The sequence below is a fragment of the Theobroma cacao genome, chromosome 3, assembly GCF_000208745.1.
Source record: "Theobroma cacao cultivar B97-61/B2 chromosome 3, Criollo_cocoa_genome_V2, whole genome shotgun sequence".
Classification (NCBI taxonomy): domain Eukaryota; kingdom Viridiplantae; phylum Streptophyta; class Magnoliopsida; order Malvales; family Malvaceae; genus Theobroma; species Theobroma cacao.
Window position 1 is genome coordinate 19518431 of NC_030852.1, and position 23516 is coordinate 19541946.

At 34.1% G+C, this 23516-nt stretch overlaps 1 protein-coding gene and 1 pseudogene across 1 annotated transcript; one reads left to right on the top strand and one right to left on the bottom strand.

Annotated features, from left to right (window-relative positions):
• LOC18604500 (ABC transporter G family member 11) lies at nt 6743-11263 on the top strand. The gene is made up of 10 exons (XM_007037020.2): nt 6743-7556; nt 7674-7963; nt 8538-8709; nt 8790-8912; nt 9097-9225; nt 9448-9642; nt 9852-9938; nt 10024-10296; nt 10481-10588; nt 10694-11263. Exons 1-10 carry the CDS (start codon nt 7170-7172, stop codon nt 11084-11086), a joined length of 2157 nt encoding a protein of 718 aa, XP_007037082.2. The 5' UTR covers nt 6743-7169; the 3' UTR covers nt 11087-11263.
• Nucleotides 15843-23211, bottom strand: LOC108661160 (annotated as a pseudogene).

A 23516-nucleotide genomic window follows, 5' to 3' on the forward strand; every position in this document is an offset into this window, starting at 1 on the left:
TCTCATTCGTCAAAGTTTAACCTAAATTTTAATTCAATCTAATTGGTGATCAGGCAATCAAAAGCATTAAGAATAGAATAAAATAAACAACTTAAATCCATCAAACATAAGCAAAAGAGAGATAAGTAAATCAAACTACCTATTGAGTTTAATCATAATCTTAGATAAACAATTTACTTTTCCATCAAGTCAAACATCATCATCAAATTAAACTTAAACAATAACATCAAACTAAGAAAAATAAAAGAATAACAAAAAGATAAAACTCAAGAATTATAATCTTGATCTTCCAAATCTTCTTCTTGAATCTTTCAAATTCTTCTTAGCTTTAATGACTTTGTGACTTGATTCTCAATTATCAATCTGGTGTTTCGTTCTCCCCCCTTTAAAAGTCCTCCGAAAGGTTTTTTTTTTAAGTTTTGAAACTAGGCTAAGTTGGGTGAAGAAAGAAATCAATTCAAATTAGGATTTCCTCATTAGACTACGTGAGTGGTGACCTCAACCCATTAATTAGCAGAAATCGAAATTGCTCTAGGACTATTGCAGTACTTCAAATTTGACATAAATTTTGACCATCTTTCAGGTAGAACTAGGCAAAGTAGTAAACATAAAAGTCATATATTTTCCTCCAATCTTTCCAATGGTTCAAGAATCGTCTCATTTGGATCTTTGTAGAGAGAGTTATGGTTGAAATACCGAAACATGTGCAATGAAAGTTTGCACCTTGAAATTGCTTTCCTTCTTCCATTTAAATTCTTCCTTCTTTAAACACCTACAAAAGCACAACTAAATCAATAACAACCTATCTTAATCACATTAACATCAAATTAAATATAAAATTAACTAAGATTAGATTGACTCACCTAAATTAAGAAACTTAAAATAATTTAAATAAAACCTACTAATTTTTATGCATTACCGCAAGAACTAAGCCAAATTACTATCAAAATTAAGCCTGTTATGTCTATGATATAGAGTTCTTAGTTAGTTTGTTATGTCTGGCTGCTATGGATAATATTTTGCTTATGCCTTGTATTTTATAACATGTATTTTAAGAGTTGCCACGAGATGACTACGCTTTGTATTTGCCACGAGATGGCCATACTTGTTATTTTGAAATGTGGCATTTTAAGCACGTGAGCGTGCAAACTTGATGTGATATATACATATCCTTTATGCTATAATATGTTCATTCATGTCTAATGTCACGACCCAAATTCCAAGCCATGACAGGCGCAAGGGCCCAATAGACGTAGTCCTTTAAGCCCAAGCAAGCCTATCTATTTATCCTACTCATCATTCCATCAAATATTGCTAAGTCACAATTTATAACTGTAATTCAAAATAGTGATAGACATTGTCAACTCGTATTGGCATTACTCATTTAAAATATACATACATTGTCTACAGCATGTATTCTAATAATTTACATTAGGTTCATCTATACACAACAAAAGAATACTCGACTTCCAGTAGAGAGACTCGGATGAATGTACAGTTACTAAATGCCGAGACACTTACCAAAAGATGGATACAAGTCTACAAGGACACCTCGTCCTAGTTACCGGTTACCTCTTGATCTGAAAACATGAAGTTGAAAATGATGAGTATAAACCCAATGAGTGAACAAGGAAGGGAACAAGCAACAACAAGGGAGAATTTAAAATCATGACGCACTTGTTTCAAAATAATGCAATTTAGTTCCATTCATATTAAAAACCCCTCATCAAGCCCTTAAATGATTAATCATTTGAAAATCAAAAACCCATACATAATGAACCATTTGAAAAATGAAAGCTTCAATGATACGCAAGCAAGTCAATTATGACAACGACGCTACAGCGAGAATGCCTTTTCTCTGCAGCGACGTTGGGATTAAGTTATTAGCCGAACGAGGGTTTCTCAACTGGTCAAGGGTTTCCCACTAAATCCCCTCAATTTAAACTTAACTCATTTAATCTTTAATGTTGGAAGTCCATGCTCAGATATGGTAGCAAAGAAGTGAGAAATAGGGCAGCAAATGGACAAGATAGGAGACAAAAACAGAAAGTTTTTCGTTGTAGCAAGATTGAATCTCGCTGCAACGAGATTTTGGTCATAAAACAGAAAGTTTCTCACTACAGCAAGAATAAAGTTCACTGCAGTGAAATTGTGACCCAGAAACAGAAAGTTTTTCGCTGCAGCGAGAATGAATTTCGCTACAGCGAGAAGCTACAGTGTCATTCTCGCTGCAGCAAAAATGCTTCCTCACTGCAACGAGTTTTCGACCAGTCTACTTCTCCAAAACCTAAGAGTTTCTCGCTGCAGCGAGAATCAGAACATCAAGAAAAAGGTCTCCTTTTCCCTTAAAATAAAGCCATCCTGCTAAATAACAAAAGCAACATATAACACATGCAAACTCCTAAATTTCAACAAATCAAATGTTCACATTTTCGCATTTACAGCCATATACCATATATGTGTATATATATATATATATAACAATCATCTTGTACACTCTCCCATCATCATCATCATCTCATATGCAACGGCTTATGCACACTCCCACTTGCACATAGCCGGGTCAGCAACGGCTTATGTGCACTCCTACTCGCACATAGCCGGGTCCACATCAACATACAAATAAGCACCCAATGCATATCATGCATATTATCATATTTTGATAACACATAATCCATTGTATGTCACAATTTCACAATATAAAATCACTTCACCAAAGGCTTGTTCCCAAGATACATTTTCAAATACAAGTTGGATAAAATCATTCATATTCCCCAAAACAAGTTTGAAATGCAAGTCCACTCACCGGTATATTGTTGAGCCTTTCACTGACTCTAATTTCCTCTAATTGTCCAAATGGGATGATGGGGCTTCCTTGGAACCTACCATCACATTAATATCACCATTATGTTAATTCATATACTATAAACCCTAAAAGTTATCTCTTAACTAGCTTTCACTTGCCACTTCAAATGGCTATCTATGTTCACTATCTAAATCACTATAAAATGAATAAACATCCTCAACAATAAAACAGCTCATAATCTAAATTTCTAGCCATTATCCACAACTAAAAACCAAGTTTAGTTTATCACTCACCCTAGGGTTCCTTTGTAGTGGAATTCTCTTCCAAAAGCTTCCAAACCAATGGTGTAATTCTCTCTTTCTCTCTCTAAAACGCCCAACTAGTGAGAGAAAGTATGAAAATAAGATTTATCAAGGGTTTTGAAGTGAGAGAATGAAAGAATATAAGGGTTTTAGTCAAAAGGGCACAAAAGTATGAAATTTAGGGCTAGAGAGAGAAAATCATGCAAGCTAAATATCAAGCTTCCATGGAGGTTTTAAAGAAACGTGAGAGGGAAGAAGAAGATGAAGACAAAGCTACTGGAAAATGGGAGAAGAAGCTGCTGGAAGAAGGATATTTATAGGCCAAACTTATCCATTCCCTTAAAATTACGAAAATGTCCTTGACTAGTTAGCTTGTTCTCATGCAACCCTTTGTGCAATCTTTTCACTCTTTAACACTGGGACCAAGTCCATAATGGTCTAGACATGTTCAGGTTTGCGAAACTTTTAAAAGTTTTGACTCGGGTGCAAAATGACCATTTTGCCCCTGTTGTGAAAATTATTAAAATTTTGGTTTCCTATCCATTTTACCCCTAATTTCACCATCTATTTATGCCTTAGGCCTACTTAGGCCATAATATTGTTTAAAACTTACTTTTATGGGTTTGGTAAAGAAATGACGAAATTACCCCTGATCAGGGATATCGCGTATACTTCCCTTTACGAGTCTATAAAGGTCAAGGTCTCACATCTAATACACAATTCCAAGGTAATGAGTCCCATGAGGTAATTCTGAGTATTAGTTTTGCTTTGGACATTTTTAGGCTTGCATAGTTTATAAGAGGGTAACTCCTATCAATACCTTTGTGCCGATCATGACACCTAGATTTGGGTTGTGACAAAGACCAAACTTAAACATGGTCCTAAAGTTTTTAACCCTTCTTATTCTCAAAAATCAACCATACACAAATGCAAAGCCAATCTCGTAACGGACAACAACAATAAAAATAAAAATTCCTCAATAATGCCTACTACAATTCAGTTTCATCACCTCTCAATCATGAAATCTGCTTAGTCAAGAGCAAAACTACTAGTCAGCAATCCAAAGAAGCCACAAGTGACAACCACGAGGCATTGTTGCTTCGCAAAGCAGTAGTACCCCACCCCACTACAACATCAGACCCACCCAAACGTATACATAGACAAAAATGTTTAAGAATAAAGGTATAGGAAACGTAAATATATAGGAATAAAGGTAAAAGTTCATACATATTGACCTATTAATTTTCTTTTAAAAAACAAACAATGTTTAGTTTTTATATTTTAAAATAAAATTTAATATAAATAAGTTTTTTTTTAAATTCTTGACATACATGTATAGAGTAATGATAAAAGGTAATCTTTACTTATCTAAATATAATATTTATGTATGGTTAATAGTTTCAACTAAAATTCTAATACATAACATTTAACATCATATAATATTTATATTAATGTAATGAGTTTAATTTAGAATTTTAATATCATATAACATTATATTTACATGTTAATATAATAAATAGTGTTAACATCAATATACTTATATAATATTAATAATTATATATTAACGTTAAGGTTAACTAATATTTAACATTAACATTAATATATAAAACTCAATATACATAATATATAACATTTATGTACTTGTTATATCAACTTTAATATATAACGTTATCATTAATGTTAACCTTAATATGATTTATATTAAAAGTTTAGCTGACTCCTATGGACACAAGTGAAACTGTCGGAGTAAAGATTGAAAATAGGCAGACAAAACATCCACAATTGCTATATGAAACCAATCTATATAATATTCTTCAAGGGTCAATTAAACGTATTTGCTAGTTGGGCATATAAAATTATTGTGTTTAGTCATCCTTCTTCTGCTTTCATTCTCTTTTTTGTTTTTTTTTTTTGTAATTTTCATTTTTTCTTCATTTGTATTTTTCTTTGTCTTTCTTTTGTTTTTTTTTTTTTTGACTTTGTATAAATTCTATGTTTAATTGCAAGAATGTAATTTCAACATTATAGTTTGTTCCTAATCCTTAAAATATATTACAGCATATTCAATTCAAAAAAAAGAACTTTAAATGTTAATTTTACTTATAATTATATAATTATGTTGTTAAGGATAAATGTTATTGTATTTTTACTTTTAAATTATAGTATAACATTTATATATTTGAAAATAATAAGTTTAAACTAATTAAAGTAATAATACTAATGTCAAAAATAATAATATTTGTATATTTTAACATAAAAAATAGATTAAAAATAAAAATTACATAACATTTAATATAAAATGAATAAAGTTATATAGTACACATATTATTTATCTGTTTTCCTGTATAACAGAATTTTGTTATATATATATATATATATTGTTTACCTGTAACCGAGATTAGTTGTTTTTCCACCACTACCCTGATTTGTAATCTCCGCATTCAAAATTGGTAGTTGAAAGGGGAATGGGACGGCATCGCTGAGCCTTGTCAATTGAGTAATGCCCATACCTACCTACACTATCATTAATGATTGGTAGTTGACTGTCTTAGTAATTGGGCGGCTTGATTGCCTTCCTTATCAGGTCCAAACGGACGCTTGCATGTGTTTGGCTTCTTCCTTCCTTGGGTTAGCAGCGAACTATCACCTATGCTACGTTAACGTTAGGTACGAGAAAAGTGGATGTATTTAATTAAATTATATTATAATATTTATATTTAAATATTTAATTTATTAGTTGATGCATAATTATTTATTAAAAAAATAAAATTTAATTTTTTAAAAAAAATATATATTATAATATTTGTTTTACAATAAATCACGGTAATGTAAGATTGCAATGCAATAACATTAATTAATTGATGTAATGTGATTGCAGTAAATGCAATTTAAAATCAATGCAGTCAGATTACATTATACTTTATAATGTCATTAAAGATATTTTTATCCTTCAATTTTGTTACTTTGTTAAAAATTATTTATAAAATTATAATTTTTTTATATATAAATTTCGAGAGATGTCTCTTTGTTACTCTCAATAGTTATTTTTTTGTGGGATGATGGATGGTGAGCGTCAATAAAATTTATATTGTCTTTTAAAAGAAAAAAATGAAAATAAAATATATAATATTAGAAATTATATTAAAAAATAAAAATAAAATATATTTAAGAGATGATATTATATAAATATTAATAATAAAAAAATATAAATATATTAAGTTTATCTTTTAATAAATAGAGATAATTTTAAAAATTGAGAGGGAGTGATATTCTTGTTTGCATTATATGTTACCAATCACATTCTTCATAGCAGCATAGTAAATGCCTCCGTGATATGTATATAATATTTCAAAATGTAGAATGTTATTTTCATTTAACAAATTAAAAAAAAATAAGCTGAATTCCCTCATTAATTATATGTTTTGACAAGCGAAAAAAAAATAGTAGAAAGAGTAGGAATGGATTTTGAAGAGGTATAAAGTATTGCTCAACTGCCATCTAACTATCATTAGACATGAATAGATATTGAGCTGTCTGTTAAGTTTAATGTGGGTCAGTTCTCCCATTAAATGCCTCTACCAACACCCACCAGTACCAATTTAATGGATTAACAAAAAGGAGGTGACATTCGAGCCATTTTTCCTTTGCTTTCTCGAGTTTCATCATTCACTTCCTCTTTTGCTGAAGTATTTGATTCACAGAGAGAGGGGCTCTTGGAGAAGAAACTAGTTCTGATTCGTTGCTTATCGGCTCCGTCACACACCCAAAATTAAGTCAACTAGTCAAGGAGATGGGTGGAAGTAGGCTCCTTTTGCATGCCCTCCTCATAACCTAACAAATACCCTTCAACAGCTTTGGCACACTTACATTTCACGCTTCATCTAATCGCCCTCTCTCCATACGAATCTCATTTCTTCACGTACTTTGCTCATTTAATTAACAGAGGGTTCCAAGCTCTCTTCATAGTACTTTGCTCATTTCTTCAAAGTTCTTATATTCATATAAATATTCTATCTCGCATAAGTTGAATATTGATTAGCAGTAGCTAGCTGCTAATCTCGATGAGTAACTCCGCAAGCAATGTTATGATGGAGATAGAGTCCAATAAACCAGCAGGGAACGGGATGGTGGTAGGAGGTTTGAGTCCTCTGAGTGAGACATTGTGGAGAGAGAAGACCAACACGGAGTTTGTCGGAGATGTGTCTGCAAGGCTCACCTGGAAGGATCTGACTGTAATGGTAACTCTGAGCAATGGAGAGACGCAGAAGGTGTTGGAAGGACTAACCGGTTATGCTGAGCCTGGCACTCTCACCGCTCTCATGGGTCCTTCAGGCTCTGGCAAATCCACGCTTCTTGATGCTCTCTCCAGTCGCTTGGCTGCTAACGCTTTCCTCTCAGGAGCCATTCTTCTCAATGGTCGTAAGACCAAGCTTTCTTTCGGGACAGCAGTGAGTACTTGCGTTGTTCTAGTCTTTAATTTATTTCTTGAATCCTGATTTCCCAACCACGAGGCTGCTACGGCCTTACCTTACCCATCTTATTTGTGTTCTGAACGAATGATTCAGGCCTATGTAACTCAAGATGACAACTTGATTGGTACGCTGACTGTTAGGGAAACAATTTCCTACTCAGCTCGACTTCGTCTCCCTGATAAGATGCCTTGGTCTGAGAAGCGCGCACTTGTTGAAAGTACAATTATAGAGATGGGTCTCCAAGATTGCGCTGATACGGTAATTGGGAATTGGCATTTGCGTGGGATCAGCGGAGGAGAAAAGAGGAGGGTCAGCATAGCTCTTGAAATTTTGATGAGGCCCAGACTGCTCTTTCTTGATGAGCCCACCAGTGGACTTGATAGGTTTATCTCTCTGCCATCTTCAATATTTTTCTATATCAATTTCCTAATAACTCCTACCCTTGCTGGAGGCATAGACACAACTTATTCTTTCAAATCTCTTTACTTCTATTGTCTTGCCGCCTAATAGTTAGTTGCTGATACTTCTGTAAACTGTTCTTGTTTTTACATGCCTTTGTTTTTTAATGTCCAATCTTTTCCTTTCATTAGTTTTTTGGTCCAAAATTTTCTGGATTGGCTGGGGTATACAACCTCAATTCCCCAATTTCCGGTGAGATAAGATTGTGTTATTGATTTTCTCAATCAAAGAACTTCATCTAAGTGTTGCTCCTCAAATATATGGTATAGACGCTAGAGACTTTACCATTTAAGCCATCATATTGGCACCTTTCCCACTTTTCTTCCTTTGATAAATGGGGTTATACAGCCTTAAAATTGTACCTGATTAATCTTTATTCTTGCGTAGTCTACAACAGTGATAAAGAAATGATTCTGATGTTTTCTTATTGATTCGCACATATAATGTTGAAACTTCTTGTTATCCCTACCATAGTTTCTTAGTTTAGATTCATGGCAGTGCTTCGGCGTTTTTCGTAACCCAGACTTTACGTGGCCTGTCAAGAGATGGTAGGACTGTAATAGCTTCAGTCCATCAGCCCAGCAGTGAAGTTTTTGAGCTATTTGATCAGTTGTATTTGCTTTCTAGCGGCAAAACTGTTTATTTTGGTCAGGCTTCTGAAGCATATGAGGCAAGAGTTCTCAATCTTTCCTTTCGCTTGACAAGATTTGGATATTCATTTACTTAATGTTTCTTGGATTGTGGATGCAGTTCTTTGCGCAAGCTGGATTTCCATGCCCTGCCTTGAGAAATCCATCAGATCATTTTCTTAGATGCATCAATTCTGACTTTGATAAGGTTAAGGCTACTCTGAAAGGGTCCATGAAATTACGGGTATCAACTTTCATTTCCCTTTGTTTAGTATTCCTTCCTACTTTGGTACGGTACATATGGCTGAAAATCGATGGTGTTTTTTTTTTTTTCCAATCTCTGAATCCTAGTTTTACCACTATGGCCTTTATACTCATTAATTCTTAACATGGAATGCCTTATTTATTTCCAAATTACTTATAATCAGTTTGAGGCAAGTGATGATCCCCTGGACAAGATAACCACTGCTGAAGCAATCCGATCTCTTATTGACTTCTACCATACATCTCAGCAATGTTATACCGCAAAGGAAAGGGTTGATGAGATATCGAAAGTTGTAAGTGCTTAACCAGGCAACATTGTGCTATTTATTGTTTTTACAACCTTATTTGTGCTTCTGGCCACAGTTAACAATCTTCTTGTTATTTTCAAAACAAAAAGGAAAAAAAAACGATCTTCTTGTTAAAGTCTTAAAGATAATCTTAATGCTCTTTGAATTGTCTTCTGTTGGCCTTTATCATCACGAGTGGCAGTTGAATTCTTTTGCTATATGTTTCAGAAAGGAACTGTACTAGATTCTGGAGGCAGTCAAGCTAGTTTCTTGATGCAGTCTTACACTTTAACCAAGCGTTCATTCATCAACATGTCTAGAGACTTTGGCTATTATTGGCTGAGGCTGCTAATTTATATTGTCGTCACTATCTGCATTGGAACCATTTATCTCAATGTTGGAACGGGCTACAACTCAATTCTGGTACCGTTGTTACTTATCCCATAGAACTTTGCTGAATCACTTGTTTGGACTGCTAAGTGCTAATAGAACAAAATTTTAAGATAATATGGAAAAGAATTTGCTAGTTCACAAATTATGTGAAACAATATGGAGAAAATTTTACATTCATATATATGCAGTGAAACAAGTTGGAAGACTTTTTTAAGATTTGAAATCTTGTGCACCAACAGGCAAGGGGTTCATGTGCATCTTTCGTGTTTGGTTTTGTCACATTCATGTCAATTGGTGGGTTCCCTTCCTTTGTAGAGGACATGAAGGTAAGTCATGACCATGAATTTCTGGTTAGCAAATAAAGTTACTAGACATGGCGTTTCCAACATTTTGACCGACTAATTTTTGCAGGTTTTCCAAAGGGAGAGGTTAAACGGGCATTACGGTGTAACTGCATTTGTCATAGGGAATACGCTCTCAGCCATGCCATTCCTGATTATGATCACCTTCATCTCTGGAACTGTTTGCTACTTTATGGTTCGTCTTCACCCGGGCTTTGAACATTATTTATTCTTCGTATTGTGCCTTTACGCAAGTGTTACTGTGGTTGAGAGCTTGATGATGGCCATAGCGAGCATCGTCCCCAATTTCCTCATGGGTATCATCATAGGAGCGGGGATTCAGGTCTAAGTCTCTTCAGCATATTCTGCATTCTTATGATTAGAACTTATATTCTTGTTATATCATTGGTTAGCTTTAAACTGGACTATCACTCTCTGAGAATTCTAATCAGGATACATGTGCACCCTAGCTAGCTCCATTTTGATGACTGATATAATAGCTAATAAATTAGTTGTCGTTCTTCCAGGGAATATTCATGCTTGTTTCTGGCTACTTCAGGCTCCCCAACGACATCCCAAAACCTGTCTGGCGTTACCCAATGTCCTACATCAGCTTCCACTTCTGGGCTCTACAGGTGATGAAATAGCAAATAAAATTGTTACGGTTTAAATACAGGTGGATGAAAAATGATGCCATATTGACTCACCAAGGACTGAAACACGGGTCGTTTACGTTTCAGGGACAATACCAAAATGATCTGAAGGGCTTGTTGTTCGACAATCAATCACCAGAGCTTCCCAAGATTCCTGGAGAATACATCCTGGAAAACGTGTTCCAAATTGATGTTGGACGCTCAAAATGGATCGATCTCAGCGTGATCTTCAGCATGATCTTCATTTACCGCATCATCTTCTTCTTCATGATAAAGATAAGTGAGGATGTTACCCCTTGGATCAGAGGTTTGATAGCCAGGAGAAGAATGCAACAGAAGAATGGAACTCAAAATACGACCGTTGCGCCTGACGGTCTCACCAAGTCTCCTTCTTTGAGGGCCTACGCGGCAAATCGAGCAACTCGAACGGGTAAAAGATGGACTACACGTCTCCATGCAAGAGATCCCACAAACAATTGATGGGATCAACTTTGAGTCATCAGATACACTCATACGGTCGTCTTAACATCTCAACCTTACGCTTCACTTTATTATTTTAATTTACTATTATTCTTATTTTAAAAAACATATGCTTTAAATATATATACCTTTGAAGTTAATATATACAGACAATGGCATGGTACATATTCACCAGAAGGAACTAAGGAAGATCATCAACACAAGCTACATGCTAACATTACATTGCCGATGGCACGATAATAAGTAACCCAAGCCATCTCTTCGGGAGTTCAAAAATCAAATTAAGACTAAAGGTTTCATATTTTGCAATACGAGTATCAACGGATCGTATAATTTTGTATTTGAAATCACCCAAGAAGCTTCTTGATATATGTTTTTTAGAGACAAATCAATAAATCTTTTTGAATTATATATCCCTTAAAATCTTAGGAGAACATAATTTGTTTCACCTATGTTCTTTGTCTTAAAGTTTGAGGACTATCACTTTTTAATGGTGACAATTATCACCTTATCATTTTCAGCAATTAGTAAGTCATCAACGGATAATGACAAGATGATGAAATTTCTTTTGAATTGTACAACATACATGCAATGGTCTTTTTCAATTATCACTAGCTCGTTACGAATAGCAGCATGATAGAATCTAAGATGCCATTGCCTAGATGATTGCTTTAGGTCATAGATAGATGATTTGAGCTTGCAAACATTCATAACCTTTTGCTACAAAACCATCAAGTTGATCCATATAAATATATCTTCTTCTCATAATCATTGTGTTTACCATTTCACTACTAGGTGAATCCTATATCTCTCAATAGAACCATCCGCCTTGGGTTTTTCTTTTAAGACTCATTTGTTCTCAACAGTCTCATGCCTTGGTGGAAGGTCAACCAAGTCTCAGAGATGGCTGGTTCTCATAGACTTCATTTCATCATTCTTTGCATTATTCTACTTTTATGTTCTTCATTTCATCATTTATTGCATTATTCTATTTTTATGTGACAGGAAATGATAAAACTCTTGAATAGTTCATGGTTTAGCTTCATCTTATAGAGCAATCATGAGTTTTCCCCTCAATCTCAAGCATACTTGCATGGTTTTTTCTATGCATCTCAGCTTGAGAATTCTAATCCATTAAAATAGATGAACTTGATGGGGAGTCACTCTCACCGTCCCCAAAATTTTAAAAAATTTCTTCCATATTCTCAATTAAACTACTTGGTACGTTGTTATCGGATTTGCCACACAAGTGTTTGTATCATTAACAAGTAATATAATGAAAAGTAAAGGTCATTTTTGTCACATTTCATTTCTTGAAAAAATCGTGACCAACGCAAGGATGTCAGTTAAAATTTTACTACGCAAGTATACGTATCGAATAGATAGTATATAAGCAAGCAGAGTATCGATCCCACAGAGAATTGATCTACAATTCTACTAAGTACTAAAATTAGAACAATTTAATCTTATCCAAACAATCAATATCAAATAACTAAATTAACTAACTAAAATACTTAACCAATATTTAAACTACGAAAAATCAAAATAATAATAACTTGAGTAAATATCAAATCAAACAAACTTAGTATTACAATATCCCTCACACTTCATCTAATCTTTCCTCTCTTCCTTAACTTNTTACAATATCCCTCACACTTCTATCTAATCTTACCTCTCTTCTTTAACTTATTTCAATGGGTTGAATTGCTAACCTAGAGTTCTAAATTATTTATAAAGGTCTCCCGACTCATCTTATAAAAATATCTATTTTAACCAAAATACTATTTCCCTATGCGAATTGAAATTAAAACAGATTCATTAAATTCATGCTCTAATCTAACTACATATGCCTATAGGTATATCTCTATCCCATACACAAATCAATTAATATGATCATATGCTATCCTAATTTTAGTCTACACTAAACTCCCTTTCCCAAGTTTGTTTAGGTTCCTAAATCAATTTAATTGGAGGCCAAGCAATTGAAAACACTAAGAACAAATTGGAATAAACAATTCAAATCCCATTGAAGATAAGTAAGAAGGAGATTAAAAATTTAGATTACATGTGAGTTCAATTGCAATCTTAGAAAAAGAAAATTAGCTACTCATGATTGCAAAGATAAATAACATTATATAAATTTTAACCATTGAGAGTAACAAGAAAAGCAAAAGCCAAGGAAGAAAACAAAATAAAAATTTGCTGCCTTACTCTCCAAGTTTTAGCCTCAACTTCTAGCTTCTTGAGCCTCCCAAAAGTCGTCTACCCTAATGTTCTTCAAAATGTCCTATTTATACTAATAAACTTTACCTATAGTTCTCTAAGTTGACCTATGATTTAATTGGGCTTAAAAGTGTAATGAGAGACCCAAAAAATCAATTATTAGTCTTTAAAAATTTCTATTCTCGGAACAGTACATCTAGCCATTTTCTGACATAATTTTCTCTCTCTTCAAAGCAGAACTAGGTAAAGTAATCCTCATAAAAGTTGTAGCTCTATCTCTTAGCTTTCCAATGGTCTAAGAATTGTATCATTTGAAATTCTGTAGCATGAGTTATGGCCAAAATACTGAAGCATATACAAATAGACTTTCGAGTCTTTTCAACACCTTACTTTCCAAAATTAAGTCCAATTCTTTTAGCTCCTACAAAAAATATAAAAACTAATAAATAACAATCAAATTAAAAGAAATAACATAAAATTAAAATAACTCACTTAAAAATAAACTAATTATAAAAATAACTAAAAATAAGTAAATTATAATTGAAAATTGAAGACTTAGCTAATATTTAATAATAAAATTGGACTAAAATAAGTCCTTTTTTTTCTTTTTTGGTGGGGTGAGAGAGGCACGAACGGACTAAAATAAGTCTATAAATTAGAAATATCACACCCCCAAACTGAAAATCATCAAAAGAAAACTGAAAATAAAAATCCTTATGCAGGGGATAGAAGTACCAAATCATGATTTCCAAATTTTTCCTCAAAAATTAACTCAAATTTCAGTTTAAAGTAACACATAGCTAATCCTTAAAGTCATGCATCAATTCAAGTGAAAACTTATTTTTTGAATGGACTTCCCTGTGTGTGTGAATGCTCTTTTACAAAGAATATCATGCAATTCGGATTAGTTTATGCCAAATCTAAGCATAGATTAGTACTAGGATCCCATAAGTTTGCTTTCATCTCTCTCTCCACTAATGTAGATTAACACTTATTCAAGAATCAATAGGCCTTTATTAAGCTTATAATGTAAGGTTAGGGTCAAGGTATGATAAAGGATATGTTTAGGCTTAAATTCACCCTAAGCACTTAATCAATCTAGGACATATAAAAAGGTCAAAATTTTTTTGTATAGCACCCCTAAACTTGAAGTAAACTTTCCTTTGTACAACACACTTTATTTCTTTTATTTTTCACCTTTCTTCCTCAATTTATTTTTAAGCTCAAACCATTCTTAGAAAGATTAAAATACTTAAAGGGTGAAAGGTTCAAATTGCTAGATTTAAATAGACAGGTCAAGGCTAACACAATTGTGTAATTATAAAGAAAAGGTAAATTAGGCTCAAAAAGGGTAACTAAGGATAAATATAATAAGGTAAGCTCAAAAAAGCTCAAACGATCCAAAGATGGCCTAAATCACTTCCTGTCCTAAGTGATATCTAAGATTTCGCCTCTAGAGAGAATTAAACAAATTCTAGAATTCTTGACTTCACTATACTTTTTCATCAACATAAACTTTCTCTAAATCACATAAAAATTCTAAGAAAATGAGTATAGTGCTCAAATTATTGGAAGTCACATTCTAAAATAAAGCTAACCCAAGAATATCACATAAGATTAAATCATAACTATATGCTTCCCAAAAGCTAAGAATCAAAAGATAATTAAAATATCATCTTAGGATTAGGACAATCATGAATGAGGTGCAACTATCTCAAATTTTTTTATAAAAAAAACACAAATAAATCATGCAAGACATAGCTTAAAATAAAGCTAACTAAATATAACGAAAAAAATAAACCAACAAAATTCTAAACCACTCCCCCAAACTTGGAACAAACATTGTCCTCAATGTGATAAAAGAAAATTAAAGAAAAAGGATAAGAATACTCCCCGAACTCTTAAGTTGCAGTCTACAAGTCCTCCACATTGTCAGCACAAAAATCGTCCTCAAAGTCATAATTTGTAGGCAACGAAGGAAAAGTAGTCATAGCCATCCCGATGTGTTCGGCATTGGCTCTCATCATTTGTTCAATTGCCCGATTTTGCCTTTCGTGATGATCTAATCTATGATCAATGCACTCCATCCATTGAGCAACATTACGTGTGGGAGCTGTTTGTGAAGGTAGGGGAGCGGTTTGCAAAGAACTACCAACGACCGATGCAAATTCCTCTAATCGCTTAAGAATGCCCATGGTGATGGGAATTTTTGGTTGTTGCAGCTTCTCTTTATCACTCCATTGCACACTAGCTCTCACACATAATGCAAATGATCAAGGAAGGAAAATCGATACCATTTTGTTTAGTGCGGCCCGTATGTAAGATGGCATGAGAGATAACCTTACCAATGTCAATGGATTTATGTGTTGCAATGGCATAAATAAGCAGTACGCGATCCCTCGTGACATCATTGATATGAGTAGAAGGGAGTAACCATGCCGCTACAAAGTGTAACCAAACTTTCAGCCCCTTTTTCATGGCACTTCGTTTAAATGAAATGGGCTCACCATGCGATGTCTTCCATTGGGCTCCTTCAACACAAAGTGTCGATAATCTCGTTACAATCTTGATGATCGCCCAAGTACTGCCCATATTCATCATTCTCAATATTGGGGGTTCCAAAAGATGCGTTGATAGCTTGATTGTGAAAAGGGACTTGTTTGCCATAGACAAACGCACCACCATCAACATGCTCAACCGCATTTGCATAAAACTCTTGGACTATCGGAGCCACTGCAGCTTCAGGTTGGTCACTAAATAGCTGCCAATGTCTGTCTTGAAGCATGTCATGAATTCCCTTATAAGGAAGGATGGGGATATCTATCCCTCGTTCAGGAATTAGCACTTTGTTGATCAACGATGTATGATATCCCGTAGAGGCATCTGCAGATATGAACTTCGATCTATCAAAGGTGCCACTAGAGCTTGGTTTGGATCATTTGGGTGCCATTCCTACAAAAGAAATTCAATTAACAAAACAAACTAGAGTAAAAATATGCAAGTAGTGTTGCGTGCACAACCATGAAAATATGAAAGATCCACAAGCACTAGTTTAATTAATTTCTGTCCAATTCAACAATCCAAGTTCAATAATTCAATTTACAATCTCTCTCCACAAGATGCAACATAAATCCTCTATTCCTCACAACATTCAAACAGCATTCTCATAATCATAAATTTCACAATGCAACAGTCCAAAAAAATAAAACAAAAATAATTCTATGACAATGCACTCATATAAAATTATCAGTTATTGCATGTTGTTGCACCAACAATTCCAGAAGCTATTTCTACTTGCCCAACCAAGCGTCAAAAATTAAACAAACCCATCAGCTACTCACATGAACAAAACATTTAACAATTATATTTGCAGCAAACAAAAAGTTCATGAATCCATTATATGGGCAACAAGAATTTGGCACTAATCATAAAAATTTTCTACACTTCAAACATAAACCATGAGAGAGTAGGAGAACCCATGAATAAACCTACACAATGGACTCATTAAATCATAAAATTTGACAATGACCCTATTGTCACACAACAATCTTTCCCTTACTAAACAAAAATCAAATATGTGGTAAAGAGAGAGAGAGAGAGAACTCACCTTGAGGGAGGATTGAAGGCAAGACCAAAAAAAAACAAGTATGGAAAAGATGTAAAAATTGTAAGTGAAGAAAAAGAAAAATATGCAACTAGCCTTTTTTTTATGTATGTGAGGAAGGGGAGCAAAATATTTGAGAGAATAGAGGAAGAGAACGGCTGGAGAAGAAGAAGAATGAATAAGAAACCAAAAATATAGTAGTTTTTATAGGGTTGGGGCTAAGCCCCGATCTAGCGCCGCGGCCCTCACTTTCACCTGTTTACACCCGAAGCATTATGCTTTGGGTTTCAACGCCGTGTCACTCAAACGTTCTGTTTGTTGCCTTTTCCCTGCTTCATCCAACACCGTAGCTCTCCCTTTAAGGGTCGCAGCACTAAAACATTATGTTTCAGCTCTTTTTTCTGCCTCATTTTAAGGTCATGGCTCTCAATTTAAGGGTTGCGGCTCTGACTTCTTTTTTTTTTTTGAAAATTTTTTGATTTTTTTAAAACCAATTACTTGTAAAAGAAAACATAAAAAAATTAAATTAAAAGAAATAAATGAAATAGCATTAAATAAAATAAAGATAAAAATAAGGAAGGTTGAAGAGCTTGGGTTACCTCCTAAGAAGCGCTTCATTTATAGTCTTCAGCTAGACTGACTTGTACTCTAGGCCATGTCAAGCAAGTGTATAGAGGACATTTGACGATTAATTTCGCCTCCCCAATAATGGTTCAATCTTTGTCCATTGACTTTAAATTTTCCACCATCTATCCCCCTAACTTCGATTGCTCCATGTGGAAATACCTTATTGACAATGAAAGGACCAAACCACCTTGATTTAAGCTTTCCCGAAAATAATTTCAAGCGAGAGTTATAAAGCAACACTATTGTATAGGCTCAAAGCTTCATTCCACTATCTTCTTATCATGTATTGCTTTGTTTTCTCTTTATAAAGTTTGGCATTCTCATAAGCTTGAAGCCAAAATTCATCAAGTTCATTTAATTGCAACAACCTCTGCTCACTTGCATCTTGTAAATCAAAATTTAACTTCTTCACGGCCCTATAAGTATTGTGCTCAAGTTCCACCAGTAAGTGACAAGCTTTGCCAAAGACCAACTTGTATGGAGACATGCTAATTGGGGTCTTGTAAGTAGTCCGATATGCCCACAGTGCATCATCCAATCTTCTTGCCCAATCTTTTCTTGTGGGGCACACTATTTTCTCTAAAATCCTCTCGATTTTTCTATTTGATACTTATTTGGTTAGTTGTATTACAGTATGTATGAATTTATTTAGCTTTTACACTACAAAAATTATCTAACGGTAACTCTATAAATATTTTTTTATAAGCAAATAGAATATTTTATTAAATATTTTTATTATATTCAAATAGTTATAATTTCACTTTAAATGAATGTTTTAGACATCTAAACTTATTTTTGATTATGAATTGTATGTTTTATACTCGCATACTACATTTTTAGCTGATTTCGAAATTTTGGGAAAAAAATGACCAAAATGCCCCTGTGAGAAAAAAATTATTTTTCTATTATTTTGATTTGGAAATAGTTTATAATCTCTCAAAACATGAAACTTAACAACTGTTGCTCACTGGGGAGGTGCGAAAACTGATATTAAAGCCTTACGAGATTCCGGTTGATATTCTGAGTAATGAGTGTCGATCGGGACACCGCGACGGTTGTCACAAGCTCGAGGGGAGTATTGGGTCATGACAAGAAATGTATCAAAATACTCGTTGCAAAAGTGACTCCCCTCATCACTAATAATTACCCTTAGAGTGCCAAATTGAGTGAAAATATTCTTCTTGATGAAATTTATCACCACCTTTGAATCATTATGAGGAAAGGCTACCGCTTCAACCCATTCGGAGACATAATCTCCAGCAAGCAAGATGTATTTGTTGTTGTATGAAGATATGAATGGACACATGAAGTCAATACCCCATACATAAAAAATTTCTATCTCAAGGATGTTGTTGAGAGGCATTTCATGTCACCTTGAGATATTACCCACTCTTTGGCACCTGTCACAATGCAAAACAAAATTGTGAGCATCTTTAAATAATGTAGGCCAATACAAACCTAATTAGAGGACTTTCACAGCAGTCCTAGTTCCTCCAAAGTGTCCTCCATAATCTGAAGAATGGTAATGATGAAGCACACTTTGAATCTCTTCTTCCGAAACACATTTTCTGAAGATCTAGTCTTTACACTACTTAAACAAGTAAGGCTCATCCCAAAAATAAAATTTAACATCATGCAAAATTTTCTTTTTCTGATGAAAATTTAAATCAAGGGGAATAATATTGCTTACCAGATAATTCACGAAATCACCATATCAAGGAAGTGATTTCTTACTAACTTGAAGGATTTGTTCATCAGGAAATGTCTCCTTGATTAAAGTTGAATTCTTACCTTTAGCTGCAATCTCCAATCTTGAGAAGTGGTCTACCACTTGATTTTCTATTCCTTTTCTATCACGAATCTCGAGATCAAATTCTTGAAGTAAGAGAATCCACCTTATCAATCTTGGCTTAGCATCCTTCTTGGCAATCAAATATATTGATAGCTAAGTGATCAGTGTACACTATCACCTTTGTCCCCACGAGATAAGAGCGAAATTTGTCAAAAGCAAAAACTACAGCCAAAAGCTCATTTTCTGTTGTGGTATAATTTTTTTGGGCCTCATTTAAAGTCTTACTAGCATAATAGATGGAATGAAAGATTTTATCCTTCCTTTGTCCCAAAATAGCTCCCACTGTATAATCACTCGCATCACACATTAGCTCAAAAGAGAGAGTCCAATCGGGACTAATTATGATAGGTGCAGATATTAATATTTTCTTCAATTCATTAAAAGCAACAAGACATTCATTATCAAACTTAAATGGCACATCTTTTTCCAATAAATTGCAAAGTGGTTTAGAAATTTTTGAAAAGTCTTTAATAAATCTTTTATAAAAACCAGCATGACCAAGAAAACTTCTAATACCTTTGACATTTATTGGAGGTAGTAATTTTTCAATTGTTTCAATTTTTGCTTTATCTACCTCAATGTCGCTACTAGAGATCTTATGCCCAAGGACAATACCTTCTTACACAATGAAGTGACATTTCTCCCAATTGAGCACCAAATTTGTTTCTTCACATCTCTTGAGTACCCTAGCAAGATTTAAAAGACAATCATCAAAATTATTTCCAAAGACAGAAAAATCATCCATAAATATCTCTAAACATTTCTCCACCATGGCTGTGAATATGGCCATCATACATCTCTGAAAGGTGGCAAGTGTATTACACAATCCAAATGGCATTCTTCTAAAAGCAATGGTGCCATAAGGACATGTAAATGTAGTCTTTTCTTGATCTTCATGAGCAATAGCAATTTGGTAATAACCAAAATAACCATCTAGAAAACAATAATATTCCTTACTAGCCAGACGATCCAACATTTGATCAATGAATTGAAGAAGGAAGTAATCTTTTCTTGTAGCTTTGTTGAGCTTGCAGTAGTCCATGCACATTCTCCATCCAGTCACAGTTCTTGTTGGAATGAGTTCATTATTGTCATTGGCAACCACAGTCATTCCCCATTTCTTAGGAACACATTGAACTGGACTTACCTATGAGCTATCAGAGATAGGATAAATTATTTCGGCATCCAACCACTTGATGATTTCTTTCTTGGCTACTTCTTTCATGATAGGATTCAATCTTCTTTGTTGTTCAATTATGGCTTTGTGATTATCCTCAAGGGGAATTTTGTGCATGCAAAATGAAGGGCTAATTCTCGTAATATCAGCTATGGTCCACCCTACTACTTTCTTGAATTCTCTAAGTGTCCTCAATAACTTCTCCTCTTGCATGTTAGTAAGAGCAGCAGAAATAATAACTGGAAGAGTAAAAGATTTTCCAAGAAAATGATACCTCAAGTGTGTAGGAAGAGGTTTGAGTTCCAAAGTAGGTGGTTCCTCAATAGAAGGCTTAGAAGTTGACATCAAAGAAGCTAAAACATCTAAAGACTCAAATTGATGATTAGTTCTAAATTTGGAGTGAGCATTTAACTAATTTGAATATTCAATAAATTCATCATCATCCCTATCAGAGTTAGCAACTAAACATGCTTCAAAAGGATCATTGGGATTTTCTTCTAAGAAAACATCTTGTGTAAAGTTATTTATCATACTCACAGAAAAGCAGATTTCAGATGTCACAAGCAATTTTAAAGCTTTGAAAATATTAAATGTTATCTGGTGGTCTTGAACTCTTAAAGTGAGCTCACCTTTTTCAACATCAATCAAAGCTCTAGTAGTTGCTCAGAATGACCTCGCAAGGATGATTGGAATTTGCCTATCTTCTTCCATGTCAAAATTTATAAAATCAATTGAAAAAATAAATTTATCTACCTTGACAAGAACATTTCAATAATTCCCTTTGGGTACACATAAGAACAATCAGCCAGTTGCAAAGTAAAAGAAATGGGTTTGCATTCCCCCAAACCAAGTTTCTCAAAAATTGACGAAGGCATTAAATTGATACTTGCACCTAAATCACTCAAAGCTTTTGCAAAAAATAAATTACCAATAGTGCAAAAGATTGTGAAACTACCTAGATCTTCGAGTTTTGGTGGCAATTTATTTTGGAAAATTGCACTACACTTTTCTGTAAGGGTGACAGTTTCAAACTCACCTAGCTTTCTCTTTTTGGAGAGGATGTCCTTCAAGAACTTGACAAAGCTGGGCATTTGTTCCAAAGCTTCAGCAAAAGTAATATTTATATGTAATTTCTTGAAGACATTGATGAACTTTTGAAATTGTTTTTCAAGCTTTTGCTTTTGAAGCCTTTGGGGAAAGGGTGGTGAAGGATGGATGACTTGAGAAGTTCCCTGATTTTTAGCCTTTTCATCTTTTTTCTATTCAACTTCAATTTCTTTCTCACACATCCCTTCCTTATCAACATGTTCATTCTCATATTCAATTGCTTTTTCATTCACCCCCTGGATTTCTTTTCCACTCCTTAAAGTGATTGCTTGGCATTGTTCCCTACCTTTAGGATTAATTTGTGTGTCACTGGGTAAAGAACCTTGAGGTCTATTGTTGATGGAATTTGCAAGCTGTCCCACTTGGGTCTCAAGATTTCTCAAGGAAGCTCCTTGACTTTGAATGATAGTATCAGTCTTGGATATATATATATTGTAAGAGAAGTTCTTCCAATTGGGACTTCTTTTCAGGAATTTGTGGTCTAGCTTGTTTATGAAAACTAGGAGGCATGATGGGTTTTGGATTGAAAGGCACTGCATTGTTGTTTCATGAAAAGTTGGGGTGGTTTCTCCAACCTAGATCATAAGTATTAGAACATGGGTTATTCTTATGTCTATTGAAGTTCCCTACAAATTGGACAGATTCAGAATTGTATGGACATTGATCATTTGAATGGCTATCTCCACACAACTCATAAACTACAACTGAATTATGAACTGCATGAACTCCTAATGCATCAAACTTCCTGGACAGTGCAGCCACTTGCGCAGCTACTTGAGCAATTAAGGTTCCAAGTGCGTCAATTTCATAAGCTCCAACAGCTTTCCTCGAACCTAACCTTTCTGAAGGCCATTGATAATTATTTGAGGCCATCTCTTCCAACAAATTATAAGCATTTACAGCATTCTTACTCATTAATGCCCCACCAGTAGTAGCATCAATTGTGGTTTTTATTGACCCAACCATCTAATTGTAGAATGTCTGAACTTGCAACCAATCAAGAATCTCATGATGTGGACATATTATCAGTAGTTCTTTAAACCTCTCCCAAGCTTCATACAAGGATTCACCATCAAATTGTGTGAATGAGGTGATAATGTTCCTTATCTTTGCAGTATTGGCAGGCGAAAAAAATTTTACTAGAAACTTTTGAGCTAAGTCTTCCCATGTAGTGATAGACCCATTAGGCAGTGAATTAAGCCAGCTCTTTGCTTTATCCCTCAAAGAAAACGAAAATAGTCTCAATCTAATAGCATCATCAATTACTCCATTGTATTTAAAGTATCACAAATCTCCAAGAAATTTACCAAATGAGAATTAGGATCATTACTAGGTAACCCACCAAACTGGCCTGAAGACTGAATCATCTGAATGTAAGCTGGTTTAATTTCAAAATTATTTGCATTGATGGAAGGTCTCCTAATGCTTTGGTGCAAACCTTGCAAAAGAGGAACAGCATAATCACACAGTGCTCTATTTGTTTCGAAAACCAAATTGATGGCATTATTGCCATTGTTATTGTTATCCTCAACCATCGTTTGATTTAAAGCTGCAACTTGTAAATTCTCCCTTTGGTGTCTTCTGAAAGTTCTTTCTATCTCAGGATCAAAAGGAACAAGATTCAAGTTGTTTCTTCTTTGCATACAATGACCAAAGATATCTGCAAGCAAACAAACTCTAATATTAAAACAAGAAAAATAAAATTTGAAGTAAGACTAAATTGCTTGGTATTAGTATTAGTATAAATTCAAGAAACAATTCTCCGACAATGGCGCCAAAAACTTGTCAGTTAAAATTCTACTACGCAAGTATACATATTGAATAGATAGTATATAAGCAA

Coding starts and splice junctions, on each gene's coding strand:
- LOC18604500 (XM_007037020.2), top strand. CDS start 7,170: ATGAGTAACTCCGCAAGCAATGTTATGATGGAGATAGAGTCCAATAAA. Junction 7,557..7,673: donor AGCTTTCTTTCGGGACAGCA/GTGAGTACTTGC, acceptor CGAATGATTCAG/GCCTATGTAACTCAAGATGA. Junction 7,964..8,537: donor CCCACCAGTGGACTTGATAG/GTTTATCTCTCT, acceptor GATTCATGGCAG/TGCTTCGGCGTTTTTCGTAA.